This window comes from Mobula birostris, chromosome 1, assembly GCF_030028105.1.
Source record: "Mobula birostris isolate sMobBir1 chromosome 1, sMobBir1.hap1, whole genome shotgun sequence".
NCBI lineage: Eukaryota > Metazoa > Chordata > Chondrichthyes > Myliobatiformes > Myliobatidae > Mobula > Mobula birostris.
The window spans coordinates 253,765,354-253,785,621 of record NC_092370.1 but is presented as its reverse complement, the minus strand read 5'-3'; the positions used below and the strand labels follow the sequence as shown (position 1 = coordinate 253,785,621).

Sequence of the window (20,268 nt, the reverse complement as noted above, 5' to 3'; positions counted from 1 at the left end):
CACTTCAGAATGTCATACAATCGATCAGAGGCATCCTTGACCCTGGCACCTGGGAGGCAACAAACCATCCTGGATTCTCTGTCACAACCACAGAACCTCCTATCTGCACCTCTAACTATCGAGTCCCCTATCACTACCGCTCTCCTCTTTTTCTCCCCTCCCTTCTGCACTGCAGAGCCAGACTCAGTGCCAGAGATCCAGCTACTGCAGCTAGTCCCAGGTAAGTCATCCCCCCCCCAACAGTATCCAATGCGGTATACTTGTTGTTGAGGGGAATGGCCACAGGGGAACCCTGCTCTGCCTGCCCTTTCCTCTTCCCTCGCCTGACAGTGACCCAATTTCCTGTCCTCTGCTCCTTTGGCGTAACTACCTCCCTGTAGCTACGATCTATAATCTCCTCATTCTCCCGAATGATCCGCAGGTCATCCAGCTCCTGCTCCAGTTCCCTAACGCGGTTTGTTAGGAGCTGTAGCTGGATGCACTTCTTGCAGGTCCGGTCTCCCTGACTTCCCACATTCTGCAAGAGGAGCATTCCAACATCCTGCCTGGCATTCTCTCTACTCTAAACAATCTGAACAAAAAACTTACCGGAACCTACCCTGGCCTCTGCCTGTTCTTGCCGAAGCCTGTTTAAGCCAAAGCCGTCCCCCTCTGACTCAGTCCACCCCGACGATGGCCGCTACAACGATGGCCACTGTATATGGTGGTCTGCTTTTTAAACCTTGGCGCGCTACGTCACGCGCCTGCGCAGTGCAGACCCTTCTCCCCGAGCAGTTCTTTAAAAAAAAACTTTTTCGACCCGAAATTCTTCCGCTCACTTCTTCAGCTACTTGCTTCGACTGGAACAAGAACCGCTGAAATTTTCCCTTTTTAAACCCTGGCGCCTACGTTATGCGCCTGCGCAGTGTAGACCCTTGTTAGATGAGTGGCAGTGCTTGGTTGAGGGAGAGCGACAGCGATTGGTTGAAAGTTTGAGTAGGCGGGCTGGTGACAGTGTCAGAGCTGTCAGGTTCAATTACACCGTAGTGACAGCTGTCAGTCGTTTGAAAGAGGGGGAAAAGTTTTCAGTGTGTCTTCTCTGGCTAGGAGGGCGGCTAAATTGCTTGCAGTGCCAGGGGGATCATTTCAGGGGATCAGTTGTTCAGCTGATCAGACAGGTGCCGGGAAACTTAGTGGAGGCCCACTGGGGGAACGGCTTGGGGTCTCTGGGGAAGCACGTTCCCGGCAATGTACCGATGAACTTCCGAAAGGAGAAGACCCTATTCCTGAAGGCTTAGAGGGACCACGCCCCAGGGTGTCGTTACGGATAGAGAGAAGCGATGCTAAAGCCATCGGCGACCCCAGGGCGCAGGTCAAGTTGTTGTACAGTTCGTTTTACAACCGGTGTCTGAAGCGTTTACCCTTGACAACCACAAGGGCACCGGAGATTTTGGGTACTAGTGCCAGTAGTTATCCAGAAGACAATGATTGGTTAGTGACCCTGGAGTTCATGGGGGCATTGTCTGGGCACCCAGCGTGTCGAGTTGCTTCTGAGAACGTGTGTAGCAGCCTTGGGCCGGTACCGGATTTAAACGAGAGCCGATTGTGGTACGGCTTGGGGAAAGTAGCTGAGGGTGAGACCCTCTTAGTAGACGCTCCGAACTACCACAAGGAAGGGGAGTTGACCGCTGAAGACACCTCAGTGAGAGAGGTCGCGGCGACTGGACCTTGACGGCGTGGAAGATGAAGGCAGCATGTGTGGATTATGCGACGTGGTTTAATGAGCTGAATCTGAGGAGTGGGTGTTGCCAGATCCCGAGGAGTGCGGCTGTCGAGCCGAAGATGGCCGTTATTATTTCCCCAGGACTCTTCCGATCCGAAAAGATGCCCAAGGGCATATCCGAAGCCCCTGCATCCTTCCCGCGGGGCATGAGGAAGCCCATGGGGAAAGTGAAGGTGTGTGGAGTTTTGGTGTATGTGGATAACTGCCTAGAGCTTGGATTCGCCTGGGGGGACTATGAGGCGAGGCGAGTGGCTGAGCCCGGGCGACAGAAACGAAGTGTCAAATGTGGAGGAATTTTTGGCCTGAGGAGCTTGGTACAATGTGAGGAAAATGACCTGGCATACCAGTTGAACTTCCTGGTGTTGGAACGGTGGTGGACCTGGGGAGGGAAACCCAGGTCGTCAATCCGAATGAGACCCAGGGGAGAGAGGGGATTTGCATTGCTGAACTGAACGCTCAGAAATGCAGGCCGGAGACGAAGTGCCCCTCTTGCGGGACGACCATTGCAGACTTGGAATTCACGCTCGTCAACATGGAGAAGGAGAAACGGAATTCCGAGCTGACACTGCGGTCATGTACTGATGAATTAATCCAGCGAGACGAAACAATGATCCACCTTCGAAGGGATCAGCAGAAACTCAAGACGTCGATCCAGAAAAGATTGTAAGACTTACAAGTTGGGGAAGATCAAGGAAGTGTTTCTGAAGGCCAACAGAAAACCGACAGCCCAGGGAGGCGGATGCTTGAAAGGAACCTGAAGATGACTGTCAACAGTTTAAATGAAGTGGTAAAACTGAAAGTTGACCTGGAAGAAGTCATCAGGAAGGAAAAACTGGAGGCTGAACATCCGTTAACTGCTGCTTTTCAGGTCAGGGTGGAAGAAGCTGGTGGGGTAACTGCGTCCCAGATTGAGATGGCCAAGAACCCTGAGTCAGAACTGCTGTGGCTGTGGCGAGAGTTGAAGGAGTCCCCGAAGAAGCTGACGTCTCGACTGCAGGAGGCTGAAGGGGTAGCTCCGGCAAAATGCTTCAGTTTGAAGAAACTCAAACAGCAGCTACCAAGCGAGGGAATGAGGAAGAATATGGATTTGAAGGATGATGTGCTGGACATGTGGTACATGCTGCCTTTCGCTATCTTCCCCGTGATTGAGGAAGAGACCTTTGGCCCTTCTCCCACTGAGTCAGGTGTAGTGGGGAGGGCTAGCTGTGGGCAGTCTGGGTTACAGCAGGACCAGGAAGGAAAAGAAGCGGGGCGCCGGACACGGGACAGGGGGCTCTGAGTTGTAATGGTGGCCTGAGTGAGAGAGGAGTTGGCAGACATACCCGAGGTATCCCAGTAGTGTCCTAGCCTTTAGGGTTTAGGTGAGGGGGTACGGAGGTCTCAGAGGATTAGAGAGCTCCCACATAGGTTGGCCTATGGACGGGCAGAAGGTCCACTGTTTGGGGAGCAATGTCACTGTGTGTATCGGGATGGGTTTTGTGTCTGCAGGACTGGTTGGCGAGTTATTTAGAAGTCATGAGGACATGACTTTATTTGGTGGGGGGAGAGTGTAAGAGGTTTCTTCTTTTATGTCACCGCATAGTCTAATTAAAATGGCTTCTTTGTTATGTTAACTGCTGAGAAAGTCCTCACGCTAGCAGTTGTTTGGATCATGTTACTGATAAAAGGGTGAACAAACCAATTGGGATAGATGTTATTTTTTTTCTGTGTGTCTGTAAGTTAGTGTGATGTGTGGGTTTTTGGGCAGAAGGCGGGAGAGAGAGAGACAGAGGATGAACCAGGTGCTGTGACAGACCCCGAGCAGGAGTCCGAGGTCCAGGGTGTTCGGCGAGGAGAGGAGACGGAGACGGACTCGTGTGGAGTGTCTGGTCGACACCGTTGTTGGTCCCAGGTGGCAGGTCGAGGTGGTCCAAGGGGTCGCAGGGTGAAGAAGGAGGGTCCTGAGCTCCAACTGTTTGTGCACGAAGAGATTGACCTTTGATACGTGTGGTGCCTTTTATTTTCCTTTTATATTTTATTCTCTATTAATTATATAGCTCAGTAACATATATAAACTGTAAAGCATTTAATCGTATCTGGTGTATTGTCTGTTATTCGGGCGGGGTTGGAGTACATCACACAGCATCCACATAAACTATTACCCAGTTTGGCAGGGCCGAGGGCTGCTTCCCCAGACGACAGCCAGCTAAGCGACCTTGAGGCTGGCCAGGGGGGCTAAAGAAGTAAGACGCACTGGTCTATAATTTCCTAGGCAATCGCTACTCCCTTTCTTGAATAAGGGAACAACAGCTGCAACCCTCCAATCCTCTGGAGCCTTTCCCGTCCCCATTGATGATGCAAAGGTTATTGCCAGAGGCTCAGCAATCTCCTCCCTCACTTCTCACAGTCACTTGGGGTACATCTCATCCGGTCCCGGTGACTTATCCAACTTGATGCTTTCCAAAAACTCTAGCACATCCTCTTTCTTAATGTCTATATGCTCAAGCTTTTCAGCCTGCTCTAAGTCATCCCTACAATCCGCAAGATGCTTTTCCGTAGTGAATACTGAAGCAAAGTATTAAGTACCTCTGCTACCTCCTCCGGTTCCATACACAGTTTTCCACTGTCACACTTGATAGATATATCACACTCTTATGTCTTATCCTCTTGCTCTTCATATACTTCTAGAATGCCTTGGGGTTTACCTTAATCCTGCTCGCCAAGGCCTTATCAAGGCCCCTTCTGGCTCTCCTAATTTAATTCTTAAGCTCCTTCCTGCTAGCCATTTTGTCACGTACCCCGTGACGGGTTAAAGAACCAGCAGAAATGGAAAGCACTTTGGAGTCCAGTATTGCTATTAACTAATGGTATTTATTAGTAACTACGCAATACAGTAATATAAATGCAGATATATCAAACAGGTTAGCAATGATTTTATATATATATGTGTGTGCGTGTGTGTGTGTGTGTGTAAATATATGAAAACCAAGCTTCTTCAAGTCTAGGGATAAATAGATAGTCTTACGATGATGAGTAAAGTTCAGTTCAGTTTGTGGTATTGAGTTGAGTAGTGATGGAGAGAGAGAGAGGGAGAGATTTGAGTCTTCAGGTGAGCTGACGCCGTCGATCTTCCCGTTGTCCTCCAAAATCCTTTAGAAGTCACCGACTGTGACCACAACAAAGGGGACCATTCTTCTGTGGTGGAATTATCAACCCAGGCAAAGGTTGGACACACGAATAACTCCCCACCGGTCACACCCTTTTCACACTGCGAGAGCCACTGATCGATCCTCCAAAACCTACCTTTTCTGTGGGCACAACAAAGCTCATTCAGTGTCCAAAACCATGTGTCTCCAGGCCTAACAGCTGACCTTCTGTTTATCTCACTGTGCTGAATACTAGCTGTCCATCAAGCAACTCCTCCCTTCTCTCTCTGTAAGAACTTGGAAGCTGCCAGTCTCCTTGTAGAAAGTATAAACTAACTGAGCAGTCTTCACCTCTCTCTCTCTTTTTAACAAGGTGTCTGTTGTTGAACAACTCTCTCTCTCTCTTTTCAAGAGCACAGTTCATAGGGGTAATTCAGAACCCCGTCACATTATAATCTTCTAGATTGATATCATTGTATATTTTTTGAATCTTTTGTAAACTTTTCTTTTGACTATATTTTCAACTACCTTTATACACCACGGTCCCTGTACCCTACCATCCTTTCTGTCTCATTGGAACATACCTGTGCAGAACACTATGCAAATATCCCCCGAACATTTGCCACATTTCTTCCATACCTTTCCCTGAGAACATCTGTTCCCAATTTAAGCTTGCAAGCTCCTGCCTGATAGCCTCATATGTACCCTTACTCCAATTAATTGCTTTTCTAACTTGTCTGTTCCTATCTCTCTCCAATGCTATTGTAAAGGAGATAGAATTATGATCACTATCTCCAAAATGCTCTCCCACTGAGAGACCTGACACCTGACCAGGTTCATTTCCCAATACCAGATCAAGTACAGCCTCTCCTCTTGTAGGCTTATCTACATATTGTGTCAGGAAACCTTCTTGAACACACCTAACAAACTCCACCCTATCTAAACCCCTCACTCTAGGGAGATTAAAATCCCCCATCATGACAACCCTGTTATTACTGCTTACATTATTATTGTGTCTCCCTATCTGCTCCTCCATGTCCCTGTTACTATTGGGTGGTCTATAAAAAACACCCAGTAGAGTTATTGACCCCTTCCTGTTTAGAACTTTCACCCACAGAGACTCAGTAGACAATCCTCCATGGCATCCACCTTGTCTGCAGCCATGACACTTTCTCTGATCAGCAGTGCCACACCTCCACCTCTTTTGCCTCCCTCCCTGTCCTTTCGGAAACATCTAAAGCCTGGCACTCTAAGTAGCCATTCCTGCCCCTAAGCCATCCAATTCTCTGTAATGGCCACAATATCACAGCTCCAAGTACTGATCCATGCTCTAAGACAGGGGTCCCCAACCTCTTTTGCACCGCGTTCCAGTTTAATATTGACAATATTCTTGCGGACCGGCTGACTGGGGGGGGGGGGGGGTTGTTCAAGTAGGGTTAAACTCACCTCAACATGCCTTTTACAGTCAGGGTTGCCAACTTTCTCACTCCCAAATAAGGGACAAAAGTAGCAGTCAAATCCCGGGACACTTTACCCCAGGAAAGACCACCATGACCATGAAGCATTGCGCGGGCACCTGTGTGCGCATGCACGTACGTGCTGATTTTTTCCCCCACAAATCGGTTTTGCCTTCATCTTCCCTACTACACTGTACATACATTATTTCTACTTCATATAGGCTGTGTATTTATCATATCATTCATGCTTTCACTATATGTTAGTGTTATTTTCGGTTTTATGTGTTATTTGGTCTGATTTGGTAGGTTATTTTTTGGGTCTGGGAACTCTCAAAATTTTTCCCATATAAATTAATGGTAGTTACTTCTTCGCTTCACGCCATTTCGGCACAAAAGGTTTCGTAGGAATGCTCTACCTTAGCGGGGGAAATACGGGAGAATGGCAGTCCCATATGGGACAAACCAATTTAGCCCAATATATGGGATGTCCCAGCAAATATGGGACAATTGGCAACCCTGTGTTCAAGTTCAACAGTGCATGACCGGGAACAAGGAAAGGTGCAGTTGACTCATATCGTTTCCTCGCGGCTCGGTAGCATATGCTTTGCGGCCTGGTACCAGTCCGCAGCCCGATGGTTGGGGACCACTGCTCTAAGATTATCCACTTTGTTCATGATACATTTCTGACACGCCTTTTCTATTTTCTGCTGTATTTTGTAATCCATATCCTTGCTGCTGTTTGGAGGCCTGTATAGAACTGCCATTAAGGTCCTTTTACCCTTGCCATTTCTTAACACAACCCATGGAGACTCTACACCTTCTGATCCTATGTCATCCCTTTCTAATGATTTAACATTATTTGTTATACACAGGGCCACACAACCCCCTTTGCCTATTAACCTATCTTTCCCAAACACTGTATATCTTTGGACGTTCAGCTCCTAATGGCAGCCATCCTTTAGCCAAGTTTCAGAGATGGCCACAATGTCATACTTGCCAATCTGTAGCTGAATTTCAAGATCATCCATTTTATCTTATGCTGCGTGCATTCAAATACAACACTTTCAGTCCAGTATTTGTCGCTTTCTGTTGTAAATCATCCCACTGGCTGTGATTATGCCCCATCTCCTGCCTGTCCTTTCTATCATCTCTGCTGCACGCTGTCTTTGACTTATTTCTGTTTTCTCCTTCCTCAGCCCTATCACTCCAGTCCCCATCCCCCTGCCAAATTAGTTTAAACCCTCCTGAACTGCTCTATTAAACCTGCCTGTTGGGATATTGGACCCCTTTGGGTTCAGGTGTAACCCATTCCTTTTGTGCTGGTCGTACCTCCCCTGGAAGATGCCCCAATGGTCCAGGAACCCGAAGCCCTGCCCCCTACACCAATCTCTCAGCCAGGCATTAATATTCCTGATCATACTATTCTTGCGCTCGTTAGCAAGTGGCACAGGCAGCAATCCCAAGGTTACTACCCTGGTGGTCCTGCTTTTCAGCTTCCTACCCAACTCCCTGGTTAACTTACAGGTTGAGTTGGTGGTGAGAAAAGGCAAATACGATGTTAGCATTAATTTCAAGAAGACTAGAATACAAAATCAAGGATATAATGTTGTGGCTTTATAAAGCACTTGTGTGGCCCCATTTGGAGTATTATGAGCAGTTTTGGACCCCTCATCTGAGAGAGGATGTGCTGGCATTGGAGGGGGTTTGAAGGGAGTTTCACGAAAATGATTCTGGTATTGAAAGGCTTATCATATGAGGAATGGTTGATAGCTCTGGACCTGTATTCACTGGAATTCAGAAGAATGAGGGGTAACATCATTGAAATCTATCAAATGTTGAATGGTCTCGATATACTGGATGTGGTGAGAATGTTTCCTATGGTGGGGGGGGGGGGGGGTCTTAAGTCCGGAGGACACTGCCTCAGAATAGAGGGGCATCCTTTTAGAATGAAGATGAGAAGGAATTTCTTTAGCCAGAGAGTAGTTAATCTGTGGAATTCGTTGCCACAGGCAGCTGTGGAGACCAAGTCATTAGGTGTATTTAAGGATTCTTGATTGCTCAGGGCATGAAGGGATCTAGGGAGAAGGGAGGAGATTGGGGCTGAGGGGGAAAATGTAACAGCCATGATAAATTGGCAGAGCAGACTCGATGGGCCAAATACTGCTACTGTATCTTATGGTCTTATGAAATGGGTGAAATGCAAACAAATAGGACTGGCTCAGGAAGACATGATGGTTGGTGAGGAAAACTTGGGTTGAAGGGCCTGTGTCCATGCTGTATATTTCTGACATGGGCAAGAAAATATCTGCAGATGCTGGAAATCCGAGCAACACACACAAGATACTGAACTTTGGCAGAACATGGGTTTGAATTCCAGTTGACAATCTGGAAATTTAAATTCAAGTAATTATCCTGAAATGAAAGGCTACTACTTATATAATAATCACAAAATAAACCTGTAAACCCTTCTGGTTCACTAATCTACAGAAAAGGAATTTTCACTTCCTATTTCTGTGTACATGTCTCTCCAACCATGGTATTTGACCCTTGTCCTAGATCAAGCCCGCCAATTTACGGACATTTCAGAAAGAAGATTGCTAGCGATGTCTGCATTCCATCATCAGCTTGTGAACACATCAGTCCTCTGCTAGAATTTGGTTAATTTATTTGAAGAGATTCAGTCCATGAGGTCACAGTTATATTTATTTATTAATCCTGTAACATAGCATTGAAATACAGAAAATACTTAGCAGATAGTAGTAGAATAATTGTTCCAAAGGTAGGTGAAATAATTTTTTGAAAGCCAGCAAACAGCCCACTGCACTAACTGATACCGTAGTTCTTCATGCCCATGGATTAATCTCTACTGTGATTCTGTTTGTAAGTCACAGACCTTTATTTGGCAAAGGCTGACTGATGTGTTGAATTCTTACCATAGATACAGAAGTTATTTTAGCATAAGCCTCAACAAATTGTCTTTCGTATTTAAGCCCTGCCTTCCTTAAAAGTTTTCATATCTACCATGTAGTGAATCAGGATTGTCAGCTCCTACCTAGTTCACTACTTTGCAGTTATCCCTGTCCTTCATTACTTCACGTTGGAACTGATAACTGTAATTAGTTTAAATTTAACTTAAGGTTCCTATCAGATAGTGAGATGCAGCTGGGTGAGATATGAACAGGCAGAATAGCACTGGCTGTAGTGTCGATGAATGACAGAATTGGGGAGAGTACAAGTCAACAGCTTCACAAGAAGATATTCAGGAGATCATAGAACTACTATGGCACAGAAGATCAACTAGCTTAGCTGCTCCACATGGGCTGGAGTGTACTTCTGTAAAATTCTTTCAATTGTAATTTCTAATGTTCATTTGTTGAGGATAGAATACTTCTTAAAGCAATATAATTAGACTACCCTATGTTTCCCTTGTGATCAACTCCATAAAAGCTGCTTGTGTAAACTGGAGAGTACAGTATTTGAATCAGTGATTTAGTTAAAAGTGAAAAATAGATATCACACTTCAGTCAGAAGAGTTGAGCCAACTCAACTTGAACAACACCTCCTCAAGGTGTAACTTATGATATACAAGATGTCCCTTTTTAATTTGACTAAACTGTTCTCGGCCCATCTGGCTTCCCCAATTCTTTTGATAACCGTGGGCATATTCTTCAGCACATGAAATTCTTTGATAATTACCTACCAGGTTTTAGATGTTTCAGAAAGGACAGGGAGGGAGGCAAAAGAGGTGGGGGTGTGGCATTGTTGATTAGAGATAGTGTAATGGCTGCAGAAAAGGAGGAAGTCATGGAGGGATTGTCTGCCGAGTCTCTGTGGGTGGAAGTTAGGAACAGGAAGGGGTCAATAACTCCAATGGGTGTTTTTTATAGACCACTCAATAGTAACAGGGACATCGAGGAGCAGATAGGGAGACAGATTCTGGAAAGATGTAATAATAACAGGGTTGTCGTGGTGGGAGATTTTAATTTCCCAAATATCGATTGGCATGTCTCTAGAGCGAGGGGTTTAGATGGGATGGAGTTTGTTAGGTGTGTTCAAGAAGGTTTCTTGACACAACATGTAGGTAAGCCTACAAGAGGAGAGGCTGTACTTGATCTTGTATTGGGAAATGAACCTGATCAGGTGTCAGATCTCTCAGTGGGAGAGCATTTTGGAGACAGTGGTCACAACACTATCTCCTTTACCATAGCATTGGAGAGGGATAGGAACAGATAAGTTAGGAAAGCGTTTAATTGGAGTAAGGGGTAATATGAGGCTATCAGACAGGAACTTGGAAGCATAGATGTTCTCAGGGAAATGTACATAAGAACCATAGCAATTGTTCAGGGGATATTTGCATGGGGCTCTGCATAGGTAGGTTCCAATGAGACAGGAAGGATGGTAGGGTGCAGGAACTGTGGTGTACAAAGGATGTTGTAAATCTAATCAAGAAGTAAAGACGAGCTTATGAAAGGTTGAAAAAGTTAGGTAATGATAGAGAGCTAAAAGATTATAAGGCTAGCAGGAAGGAGCTCACGAAAGAAATTAGGAGAGCCAGAAGGAGCCATGAGAAGGCTTCGGTGGACAGGATTAAGGAAATCCCCAAGGCATTCTACAAGTATGTGAAGAACAAGAGGATGAGACGTGAGAGAATAGAACCAATCAAGTGTGACAGTGGAAAAGTGTGTATGGAACCGGAGGAGATAGCAGAGGTACTTAATGAATACTTTGCTTCAGTATTCACTACAGAAAAGGATCTTGGCGATGGTAGGGATGACTTACAGAGGACTGAAAAGCTTGAGCATGTAGATATTAAGAAAGAGAATGTGCTGGAGCTTTTGGAAAGCATCAAGTTGGATAAGTTGCCAGGACCGGAAGAGATGTACCTCAGGCTACTGTAGGAGGCGAGGGAGGAGATTGCTAAGCCTCTGGCGATGATCTTTTCATCATCAATGGGGAAGAGAGAGGTTCCGAAGGATTGGAGGGTTGCGGATGTTGTTCCCTTATTCAAGAAAGGGATTAGAGATAGCCCAGGAAATTATAGACCAGTGAGTTTTACTTCAGTGGTTGGTAAGTTGATGGAGAAGATCCTGAGAGGCAGGATTTATGAACATTTAGAGAAGTATAATATGATTAGGAATAGTCAGCATGGCTTTGTCAAGGGCAAGTCGTGCCTTACGAGCCTGATTGAATTTTTTGAGGATGTGACTAAATACATTGATGAAGGTAGAGCAGCATGTGTAGTGTATATGGAATTCAGCAAGGCATTTGATAAGGTACCCCATGCAAGGCATATTGAGAAAGTAAGGAGGCATGGGATCCAAGGGGACATTGCTTTGTGGATCCAGAACTGGCTTGCCCACAGAAGGCAAAGAGTGGTTGTAGACAGGTCATATTCTGCATGGAAGTTGGTGACCAGCGGTGTGCCTCAGGGATCTGTTCTGGGACCCCTACTCTTGGCAGTGTGTAGGATCAGAGGGATCTTGGGGTCTGAGTCCATTGGACACTCAAGGCTGCTGTGCAGGTTGACTCTGTGGTTAAGAAAGCATACGGTGCATTGGCCTTCATCAATCGTGGGATTGAGGTTAGGAGCCGAGAGGTAATGTTACAGCTATATAGGACCCTGGTCAGACTGCACTTGGAGTACTGTGCTCAGTTCTGGTTGTCTCACTACAGGAAGGATGTGGAAACCATAGAAAGGGTGCAGAAGAGATTTACAAGAATGTTGCCTGGATTGGGGAGCATGCCTTATGAGAATAGCTTAAGTGTATTTGGACTTTTCTCCTTGGAGCGATGGAGGATGAGAGGTGGTGACTTGATAGAGGTGTGTAAGATGATGAAAGGCATTGATCGTGTGGACAGTCAGAGGCTTTTTTCCAGGGCTGAAATGGCTATCACGAGAGGGCACAGTTTTAAGGTGCTTGGAAGCAGGTACAGAGGAGATATCGGGGTAAGTATTTTATGCAGAGAGTGGTGAGTACGTGGAATGGGCTGCCGGCGACGGTGGTGGAGGCGGCTATGATTAGGTCTTTTAAGGGACTTCTGACAGGTATATGGAGCTCAGAAAAATAGAGGGCTATCAGTAACCCTAGGTAATTTCTCAGGTAAGGACATGTTCAGCACAGCTTTGTGGGCCAAAGGGCCTGTATTGTGCTGTAGATTTTCTGGTTCCATATTTTGGACAACATATCAATCAAGCAATCAGTCCTTATCGGACTGATTCCTCCCCCCACACCCCCACCACCACTCCACTGCCAATGATCTCAATTTGAATAACCTGCCACTCGAAAAATCAAGAATACAAGTGTAATGCCCTGGTTAAGGTTTTTACTGCTACGCTGTAGGTATTTCATTGTAGCAGTTCTGTAACAGCAGTCTGTTCTGCTCTCAGCTTGTTTGGAACTGAGCCGAGATGAGAAGCTTTGTTATTCAGTTTCGGAATGTCAGGATGGGAGATTTGAGAGGAGGTTCTGGAAGACGGTGGTGGAGAAAGTCTCCGTTGGTGGGAGCTGGAAGAAGGCGGGGAAAAGGATGGCTGAGGATGCTGTCCCTGTTGAACAAGGTGCTCTGTGCAGATGAATGTCTTCAAGGAGCATGAACTAATCCTCCCGTGGGAGATCCGTTTGTTCACGACGAATTTCAAGCCACAGTTGGAAGGTGGTCTGTGCTTTCATGCAGACCGAGGGTCCAGCACGTGAGTGACAGACAACTTCAAGATGAGCTCCAACTTAAGGATACATTTGACAGCAATGGGCCTTTTTGGTTTTTTTCTTTCTTTCATTTGATAACTTTGCTTAAACTTACATTCTTAAATATACTTTTTCATAATTGTATGCAGTGTATGAACAGTTATCTCTTGCTGGGGGGCAGTAAATCACATGGACTAGACATCCCAACCTCATGGATTTGGTGGGTCCAAAGTTGTATACATACGAAGCTGGATAAAGGTGGGTCTAGCGCTGTGGAATCCAGTGGCTGTTAGCGAGGGGTAATGAGCCGGTTTTCCAGAGACACCCAGTAAAAGGGGGTTTCACAAGGATACACAGGAATGGAAATGCAGGAACAGCATTACTGAGTTACAGAGCTAAAGAAGAAATGGAAATTGGACCTGAGGATGAATTTCCATCATCAATAATGAAAATAAATATTTAATGGAGAACTGAAATTATTGAGATTAGGGAGATATTCACCTCAATGACACCCTCAGGCTTCGGCTGAGACTTCCAGAATTGGCAAAAAGATTGACTTTATTTAGCTGCTGCAAGAAGGAACAGAAGCAGTGATAGTGATGGGGAAGAGGACAATGAAGCTGCTGGTGAAATAAGCAAGCAGAAACTGGTACTGCAAAAGAAGAAACCATCATGGCTATTCAGTTAATTTAAATCAAATTGGCAGCAACAAAAGCAATTTATCTGAAACTGTACAGATTAAAACATTAATATATAATCCCATAACATCACAAGATGTCAGGCCTCATTCATATAGTTGGTCAGAGGGAGGAAATGGCTTCAGGCACATTGTTTTCCTTGTACTGCAGCGACTTTGACAGGAGCTTCTTTCAATAGATTTCCAGCTCCCGTGTGCAGCAGATGACCTGGGCACTTGGAAACATGCAGCATTCTCTGGGACATGCTGGCCAATGGAATTCTCTGCCAGGTAGCGAGTGCAGGCAGAGTTACAGAACAAAGCAATTGGAAATGATAGTTCCAACCCTACTCCTCACAATGAAAGCAGGAGTTCAAAACACTTCACACCTCTAACCTCTGTCCAGAATCAGCAAATGTCTGTGGCGTTAACAGGACCTCTAGTAAATGAGTCACATTCTGCTACAGCACAGTTGTCTACACCAGTAACAAAACTTAGTCCAATACAGACCCCGCCTTTGTCTCATGCTGAGGACTTTCTAATATAGGCTCAAAATTTTGCATTCGACCAGAACTTTCAGATTTGGTGTCATCACAACGATTTTCCATGGTTCCATAAGTCTGATGTGCAGGAGATGCAACAGGTGTGAGACCCAATTCGGGATCCTGGAGAACAGCCGCAACAAATACCTGGAAGTATCAGCAAGTGGTCACTACAGGAATCAGAGACTAACAGCACAGGAACAGGCTCTCTGGCCCATCTGATCCATGCAGACCAAAGTTCCTGTCTAAGCTAGTCCTATTTCCCCCTCTTTGCCCCATATCCCTCCAAATCTTTCTTATCCATGTACCTATCCCAAATACCTTTTAAATGTTTTTAATGTGCCTGCTTCTGGAAGACCATGTCTACCACCTGCCCTCATTGACCTTCTTGGTTACTTCTTCAAAATTTTTCAAGTTCATGAGACATGATCTCCCACAAACAAAGCTGTGCTGATGATCCCTGATCTACCCATCTTTCCTAATGCATGCATATCGTAGCCCTCAAAATTCCCTCTGCTAATTTACCTACCACAGATGTTAGGTTGTCTATAGGATCCAGGGTTTTTTAAATAAAGACAGAATATGAGCCACCCTCCAATCTTCTGGCACTTCACCCAACTGAATCCAAATCAGATTTCCTATCACTGACATATGTTGTGCAATTTGTGGCTTTGTGGCCGTAGTATATTGCAATACATAATAAAATAACTATAACTTACAATAAGTATATATTAAACAATTAAATTAGTGCAAAAAGAGAGGAAGAAAAATAATGAGATATTGTTCATGAATTCAGTGTCCACTCAGCAGAGGGGAAGAAGCTGTTCCTGAAACATTAAGTGTGTTTTTTCAGGCTCCTGTATCACTTACTGGTGGAGAGCCTGTGAGAAGGCATCTCCTGTATACTGATTGTGGTGATAGACAAATTGCAGTGAATCCAAATGCTTATTTAGGTAGGAGTTGATTCTAGCTACGAGCAACCTCTCAAAGCACTTCATCAGAGCAGGTGTGAGTGCCACTGGGTGATAGTGTTGAGACAGCTCACCCTGCTCTTCTTGGGTACTGGCAAGATTGTCACCCTTTTGAAGCAGCTGGGAATCTCTGACTGCAGCAGTGAGAGATTGAAGATGCCCTTGAACACTCCCACCAGTTGCCTGGCACAGGTTTTCAGAGCCCCACCAGGTCACACCATCAGGGCCTGAGAGAGAAAGATGGAGAGAGAAAAGAAAGTGGGGAATAGGGAAGGCCTCTCTCACCTTACCTCCCTGCCTGCTCAACACCTCCCTCCAGTGTTCGTCCCCCTTTTTCCTTCTCCCATGACCTTCTGTCCTTTCCCATTAGATTCCCCCTTCTCCAGCCCTGTATCTCTTTCAGCAATCAACTTCCGAACTCTTTACTTCATCCCTCCCCACTCCCAGTTTCACCTGTCACCTTGTGTTCCTCCGTCTCCTCTCTTCCCCACCCACACCCCCTTACTCTGACTTCTCATCTTTTTTCTCCAGCCTTGCTGAAGGATCTCGGCCCAAAACATCAACTGTACTTTTTTCCATAGATGCTGTCTGGCCTGCTGAGTTCTTCAGGCATTTTGTGTGTGTTATTTGGATTTCCAGCATCTGCAGATTTTCTATTTTTTCTAACATCAACTGGAACTGTTTCGCAGGTCAGAAGTAACAAGCAGGGTGGGCAAAGGAGAGGCAGTGGATGGCATTGACTTGGATTTTCAGGAGTCATTTGATAAGGTGCCACACGTGAGGCTGCTTAACAGGATAAAATCCTATGGTGTTACAGGAAGGTACTGGCTTGGATAGAGGAGGCAGAGAGTAGAAATAAAGAGGGCCTTTTCTGGTTGGCTGCCAGTGACTAGTGGACCGTTACTTTTCACATTGTTTGGCATTGATTTAGAGAGTGGAATGGATGGCGTCATGGAAAAGTTTGTGGATGATACGAAGATAGGTGGAGGGGTAGGTAGTGCTGAGGAAGCATTATGATTGCAGCAGGACTTAGAGAAATTGGAAGAACAGGCAAAAAAGTGGTAGATGGAATACAGTGGTGGGAAATGTATGATAAGGCATTTTGGTAAAAGGAACAATAGTGCAGATTATTATATAAATTGGGAGAAGGCTCAAACATCAGAGGTTCAAAGGGACTTAGGAGTCCTCATGCAAAACTCCCAGAAGGTGAATTTACAGGTTAAATCTGGGTAAAGAAGGCAAATACAATGTTGGCATTTATTTCAAGGGGAATAGAATATAAAAGCAAGGAGATAATGTTGAGCCTTTATAAGACACTAGTCAGGCTGCATTGGTTTTTTTGCGGGAATGGGACCCGCTCTCGGGGTCTCACAACTGGCAGCTATTCAATATACCAAGGACGCAGTTTAGAAGACTAACGCGCCTTCAGGGTTCCGGGATTTTGTGGCTCCGGAGGCGGGCGGACACAAGGTCGATGCCTCCGCAGGAAATTGGTGTGTCGTGGGAGATGGAAGATCGAAAGCAGTAAGCTAGCTATGTGCTTAGAGACCTTAGTTCTTTGGGTACAAAGCTCCGAAAAAGCGATGCAACAGACTTTTATCATTATAAATCAGCGAGTCGTTTGTTATGTCTCCCCTCTTGCTATGAAATGGGGACACCTCTTTTTCCCTTATTAGGGAGGGAGAGAGAGAGAGAGCCTGTGGTATGTCGAATTACTGGGTGAACGAGTAGTCTTCGGAGTACTGCAAGTCTGTGTCTTTAATGATGCTTTGCTGCACACTTGAACATTCGGTGGGGGGTGCACCGGAACTTTTTTGAATCTTTCGTAAGCTTTTCTTTTCTTCTTGACTAGATTTTCAACAGCCTTTGTACACCATGGTTCCTGTACCCTACCATACTTTCCCTGTCTCACTGGATCGTACCTATGCAGAACGCCATGCAAATATCTCCCAACATTTGCAACATTTCTGCCGTACATTTCCCTGAGAACACCTGTTCCCACTTTATGTTTCCAAGTTCCTGTCTGATAGCTTCATATTTCCCCTTATTCCAATTAAACACTTTCCTGTCTGTTCCTATCCCTCTCCAATGCTATGGTAAAGGAGATAGAATTGTGATCACTATCTCCAAAGTGCTCTCCCACTGAGAGACCTGACACCTGACCAGGTTCATTTCCCAATACCAGATCAAGTACAGCCTCTCCTCTTGTAGGCTTATCTACATATTGTGTCAGGAAACCTTCCTGAACACACCTAACAAACTCCACCCCATCTAAACCCCTCGCTCTAGGGAGATGTGAATCAATATTTGGGAAGTTAAAATCTCCCAACACGACAACCCTGTTATTATTACACCTTTCCAGAATCTGTCTCCCTATCTGCTCCTCAATGTCCCTGTTACTATTGGGTGGTCTATAAAAAACACCCAGTACAGTTATTGACCCCTTCCTGTTTCTAACTTCCACCCACAGAGATTCAGTAGACAATCCCTCCATGTCTTCCTCCTTTCCTGAAGCCGTGACACTATCTCTGATGAGCAGTGCCATGTCCCCACTTCTTTTGCCTCCCTCCCTGTCCTTTTGTTATTTGTCATCTGTATCAATGATCTGGATGATAATGTGGTAAATTGGATCAGCAAATTTGCTGATGATACAAAGATTGGAGGTGTAGTAGACAGTGAGGAAGGTTTTCAGAGCCTGAAGAGGGACTTGGACCAGCTGGAAAAGTGGGCTGAAAAATGGCAGATGGAGTTTAATACAGACAAGTGTGAGGTATTGCACGTTGGAAGGACAAACCAAGGTAGAACATACAGGGTAAATGGTAGGGCACTGAGGAGTGCAGTAGAACAGAGGGATCTGGGAATACAGATACAAAATTCCCTAAAAGTGGCATCACAGGTAGATAGGGTCGTAAAGAGAGCTTTTGGTACATTGGCCTTTATTAATCAAAGTACTGAGTATAAGAGCTGGAATGTTATGATGAGGTTGTATAAGGCATTGGTGAGGCCGAATCTGGAGTATTGTGTTCAGATTTGGTCACCAAATTACAGGAGGGATATAAATAAGGTTGAAAGAGTGCAGAGAAGGTTTACAAGGATGTTGCCGGGACTTGAGAAACTCAGTTACAGAGAAAGGTTGAATAGGTTAGAACTTTATTCCCTGGAGCATAGAAGAATGAGGGGAGATGTGATAGAGGTATATAAAATTATGATGGGTATAGATAGAGTGAATGCAAGCAGGCTTTTTCCACTGAGGCAAGGGGAGAAAAAAACCAGAGGACATGGGTTAAGGGTGAGGGGGGAAAAGTTTAAAGGGAACATTAGGGGGGGGCTTCTTCACACAGAGAGTGGTGGGAGTATGGAATGAGCTGCCAGACGAGGTGGTAAATGCGGGTTCTTTTTTAACATTTAAGAATAAATTGGACAGATACATGGATGGGAGGTGTATGGAGGGATATGGTCCGTGTGCAGGTCAGAGGGACTAGGCAGAAAATGGTTTGGCACAGCCAAGAAGGGCCAAAAGGCCTGTTTTTGTGCTGTAGTTTTTCTATGGTTTCTATCTGAAGCCTGGCACTCTGAGTAACCATTCCTGCCCCTGAGCCATCCAAGTATCTGTAATGGCCACAAGATCATAGCTCCAAGTACTGATCCATGCTCTAAGCTCATCCGCTTTGTTCATGATGCTTCTTGCATTAAAACAGACACATCTCAAATCATCAGTCTGAGCATATCGCTTCTATCACCTGCCTATCCTCCCTCTCGCACTGTCTCCAAGCTTGCTCTATTTGTGAGTCAACGGCTCCTTCCTCCGTCTCTTCAGTTCAGTTCCCACCCCTCAGCAATTCTCGTTTAAACTCTCCCCAGTAGCCTTAGCAAACCTCCCTGCCAGGATATTGGTCTCCCTCAGATTCAAATGCAACCTTGACCTTTTTGTACAGGGTCACACCTGCCCCAAAAGAGATCCCAATGATCCAGAAATCTGAATCCCTGCCCCTGCTCCAATCCCTCAGCCACGCATTTATCCTCCACCTCACTCTATTCCTAAACTCACTGTCGTGTGGCACAGGCAGTAATCCCGAGATTACTACCTTCATGGTCCTGCTTCTCGACCTCCTTCATAACCCCCTGTTGTCAGTTTTCAGGACCTCCTCCTTTTTCCTACCTATGTCGTTTGTACCAATATGTACCACAACCTCTGGCTGTTCACCTTCCTACTTCAGGATATTGTGGACGCAATCAGGAACATCCTGGACCCTGGCACCAGGGAGACAAACAACCATCCATTTTTCTTTCCTGCATCCACAGAGTCCCCTAATAATGCTGCCTCCTTCCTTTCCCTCCCCTCCTGAGACACAGGGCCAGACTCTGTGCCAGAGGTGCGGCCACTGTTGCTTCTCCCAACAGTGCTAAAGCAGGAGTACTTATTGTTAAGGGGGACAGCCACTAGGGTGCTCTGTAGTATCTGACTCTTGCCCTTCCCTCTCCTGACTGTTACGCACTTATCTGTCTCCCGAGGCCCCAGTGTGACTACTTGCCTATAGCTCCTCTCTGTCACCTCTTCATTTTCCCTGACCAGACGAAGGTCATCGAGCTGCAGTTCCAGTTCCTTAACACAGTCCGTAAGGAGCTGCAGCTTGATGTATCTGGCGCAGATATGGCCTTCCGGGAGGCTGGGAGTCTCCTGGACTTCCCACATCTGACACCCAGTACAGAACACCGGCCTGTTGGGTTGGATGGTAGTTATTCAGAGAGTTCTTTGAGCTGGCCTGGTTGAAATCCCCCACAGTGATAGGGAAGGTAGCAGAGTGTGCTGCTTTGTGCCTGATGATTACGCTTCTCAGCTTCTCTGGTGCCAGCCTGACTGACGATGGCCAAAGGTGGAACATACACCACTACCAGGAAGATGGCTGACATTTCACTGCTAGATGTTTGAGGTCGGGTGAACAGGACTATGCACCAAAATGAGTTGATGTTAAAACATACTCCACCTCCTCTGCTTTTAAAAGACTTAGCTGACCTGTCTTTGACGAGAATGGTAAAGCCATCAGGCTG

At 45.8% G+C, this 20,268-nt stretch overlaps 2 protein-coding genes across 3 annotated transcripts in view; one reads left to right on the top strand and one right to left on the bottom strand.

Annotated features, from left to right (window-relative positions):
• Nucleotides 1-3,772, top strand: part of pomt2 (protein-O-mannosyltransferase 2) — a 287,055-nt gene extending 283,283 nt beyond the window's left edge. Inside the window, exon 21 of one of the 2 annotated variants that reach the window (XM_072274832.1) lies at nucleotides 3,513-3,772. In XM_072274832.1, the coding sequence (XP_072130933.1) occupies nucleotides 3,513-3,552 (40 nt within the window). In that variant the 3' untranslated portion in view covers nucleotides 3,553-3,772. Of the gene's footprint in view, nucleotides 1-3,509 lie in introns of both variants that reach the window. The other variant, XM_072274831.1, reaches the window with a different exon arrangement.
• Nucleotides 3,773-14,166: 10,394 nt separating this feature from the next.
• The window catches only part of tmem63c (transmembrane protein 63C), a 228,636-nt gene continuing 222,534 nt past the window's right edge, over nucleotides 14,167-20,268 (bottom strand). The window contains exon 22 of the mRNA XM_072251616.1: nucleotides 14,167-14,395. Within this exon, the coding sequence (XP_072107717.1) occupies nucleotides 14,201-14,395 (195 nt within the window). The 3' untranslated portion in view covers nucleotides 14,167-14,200. The remainder of the gene's footprint in view (nucleotides 14,396-20,268) is intronic.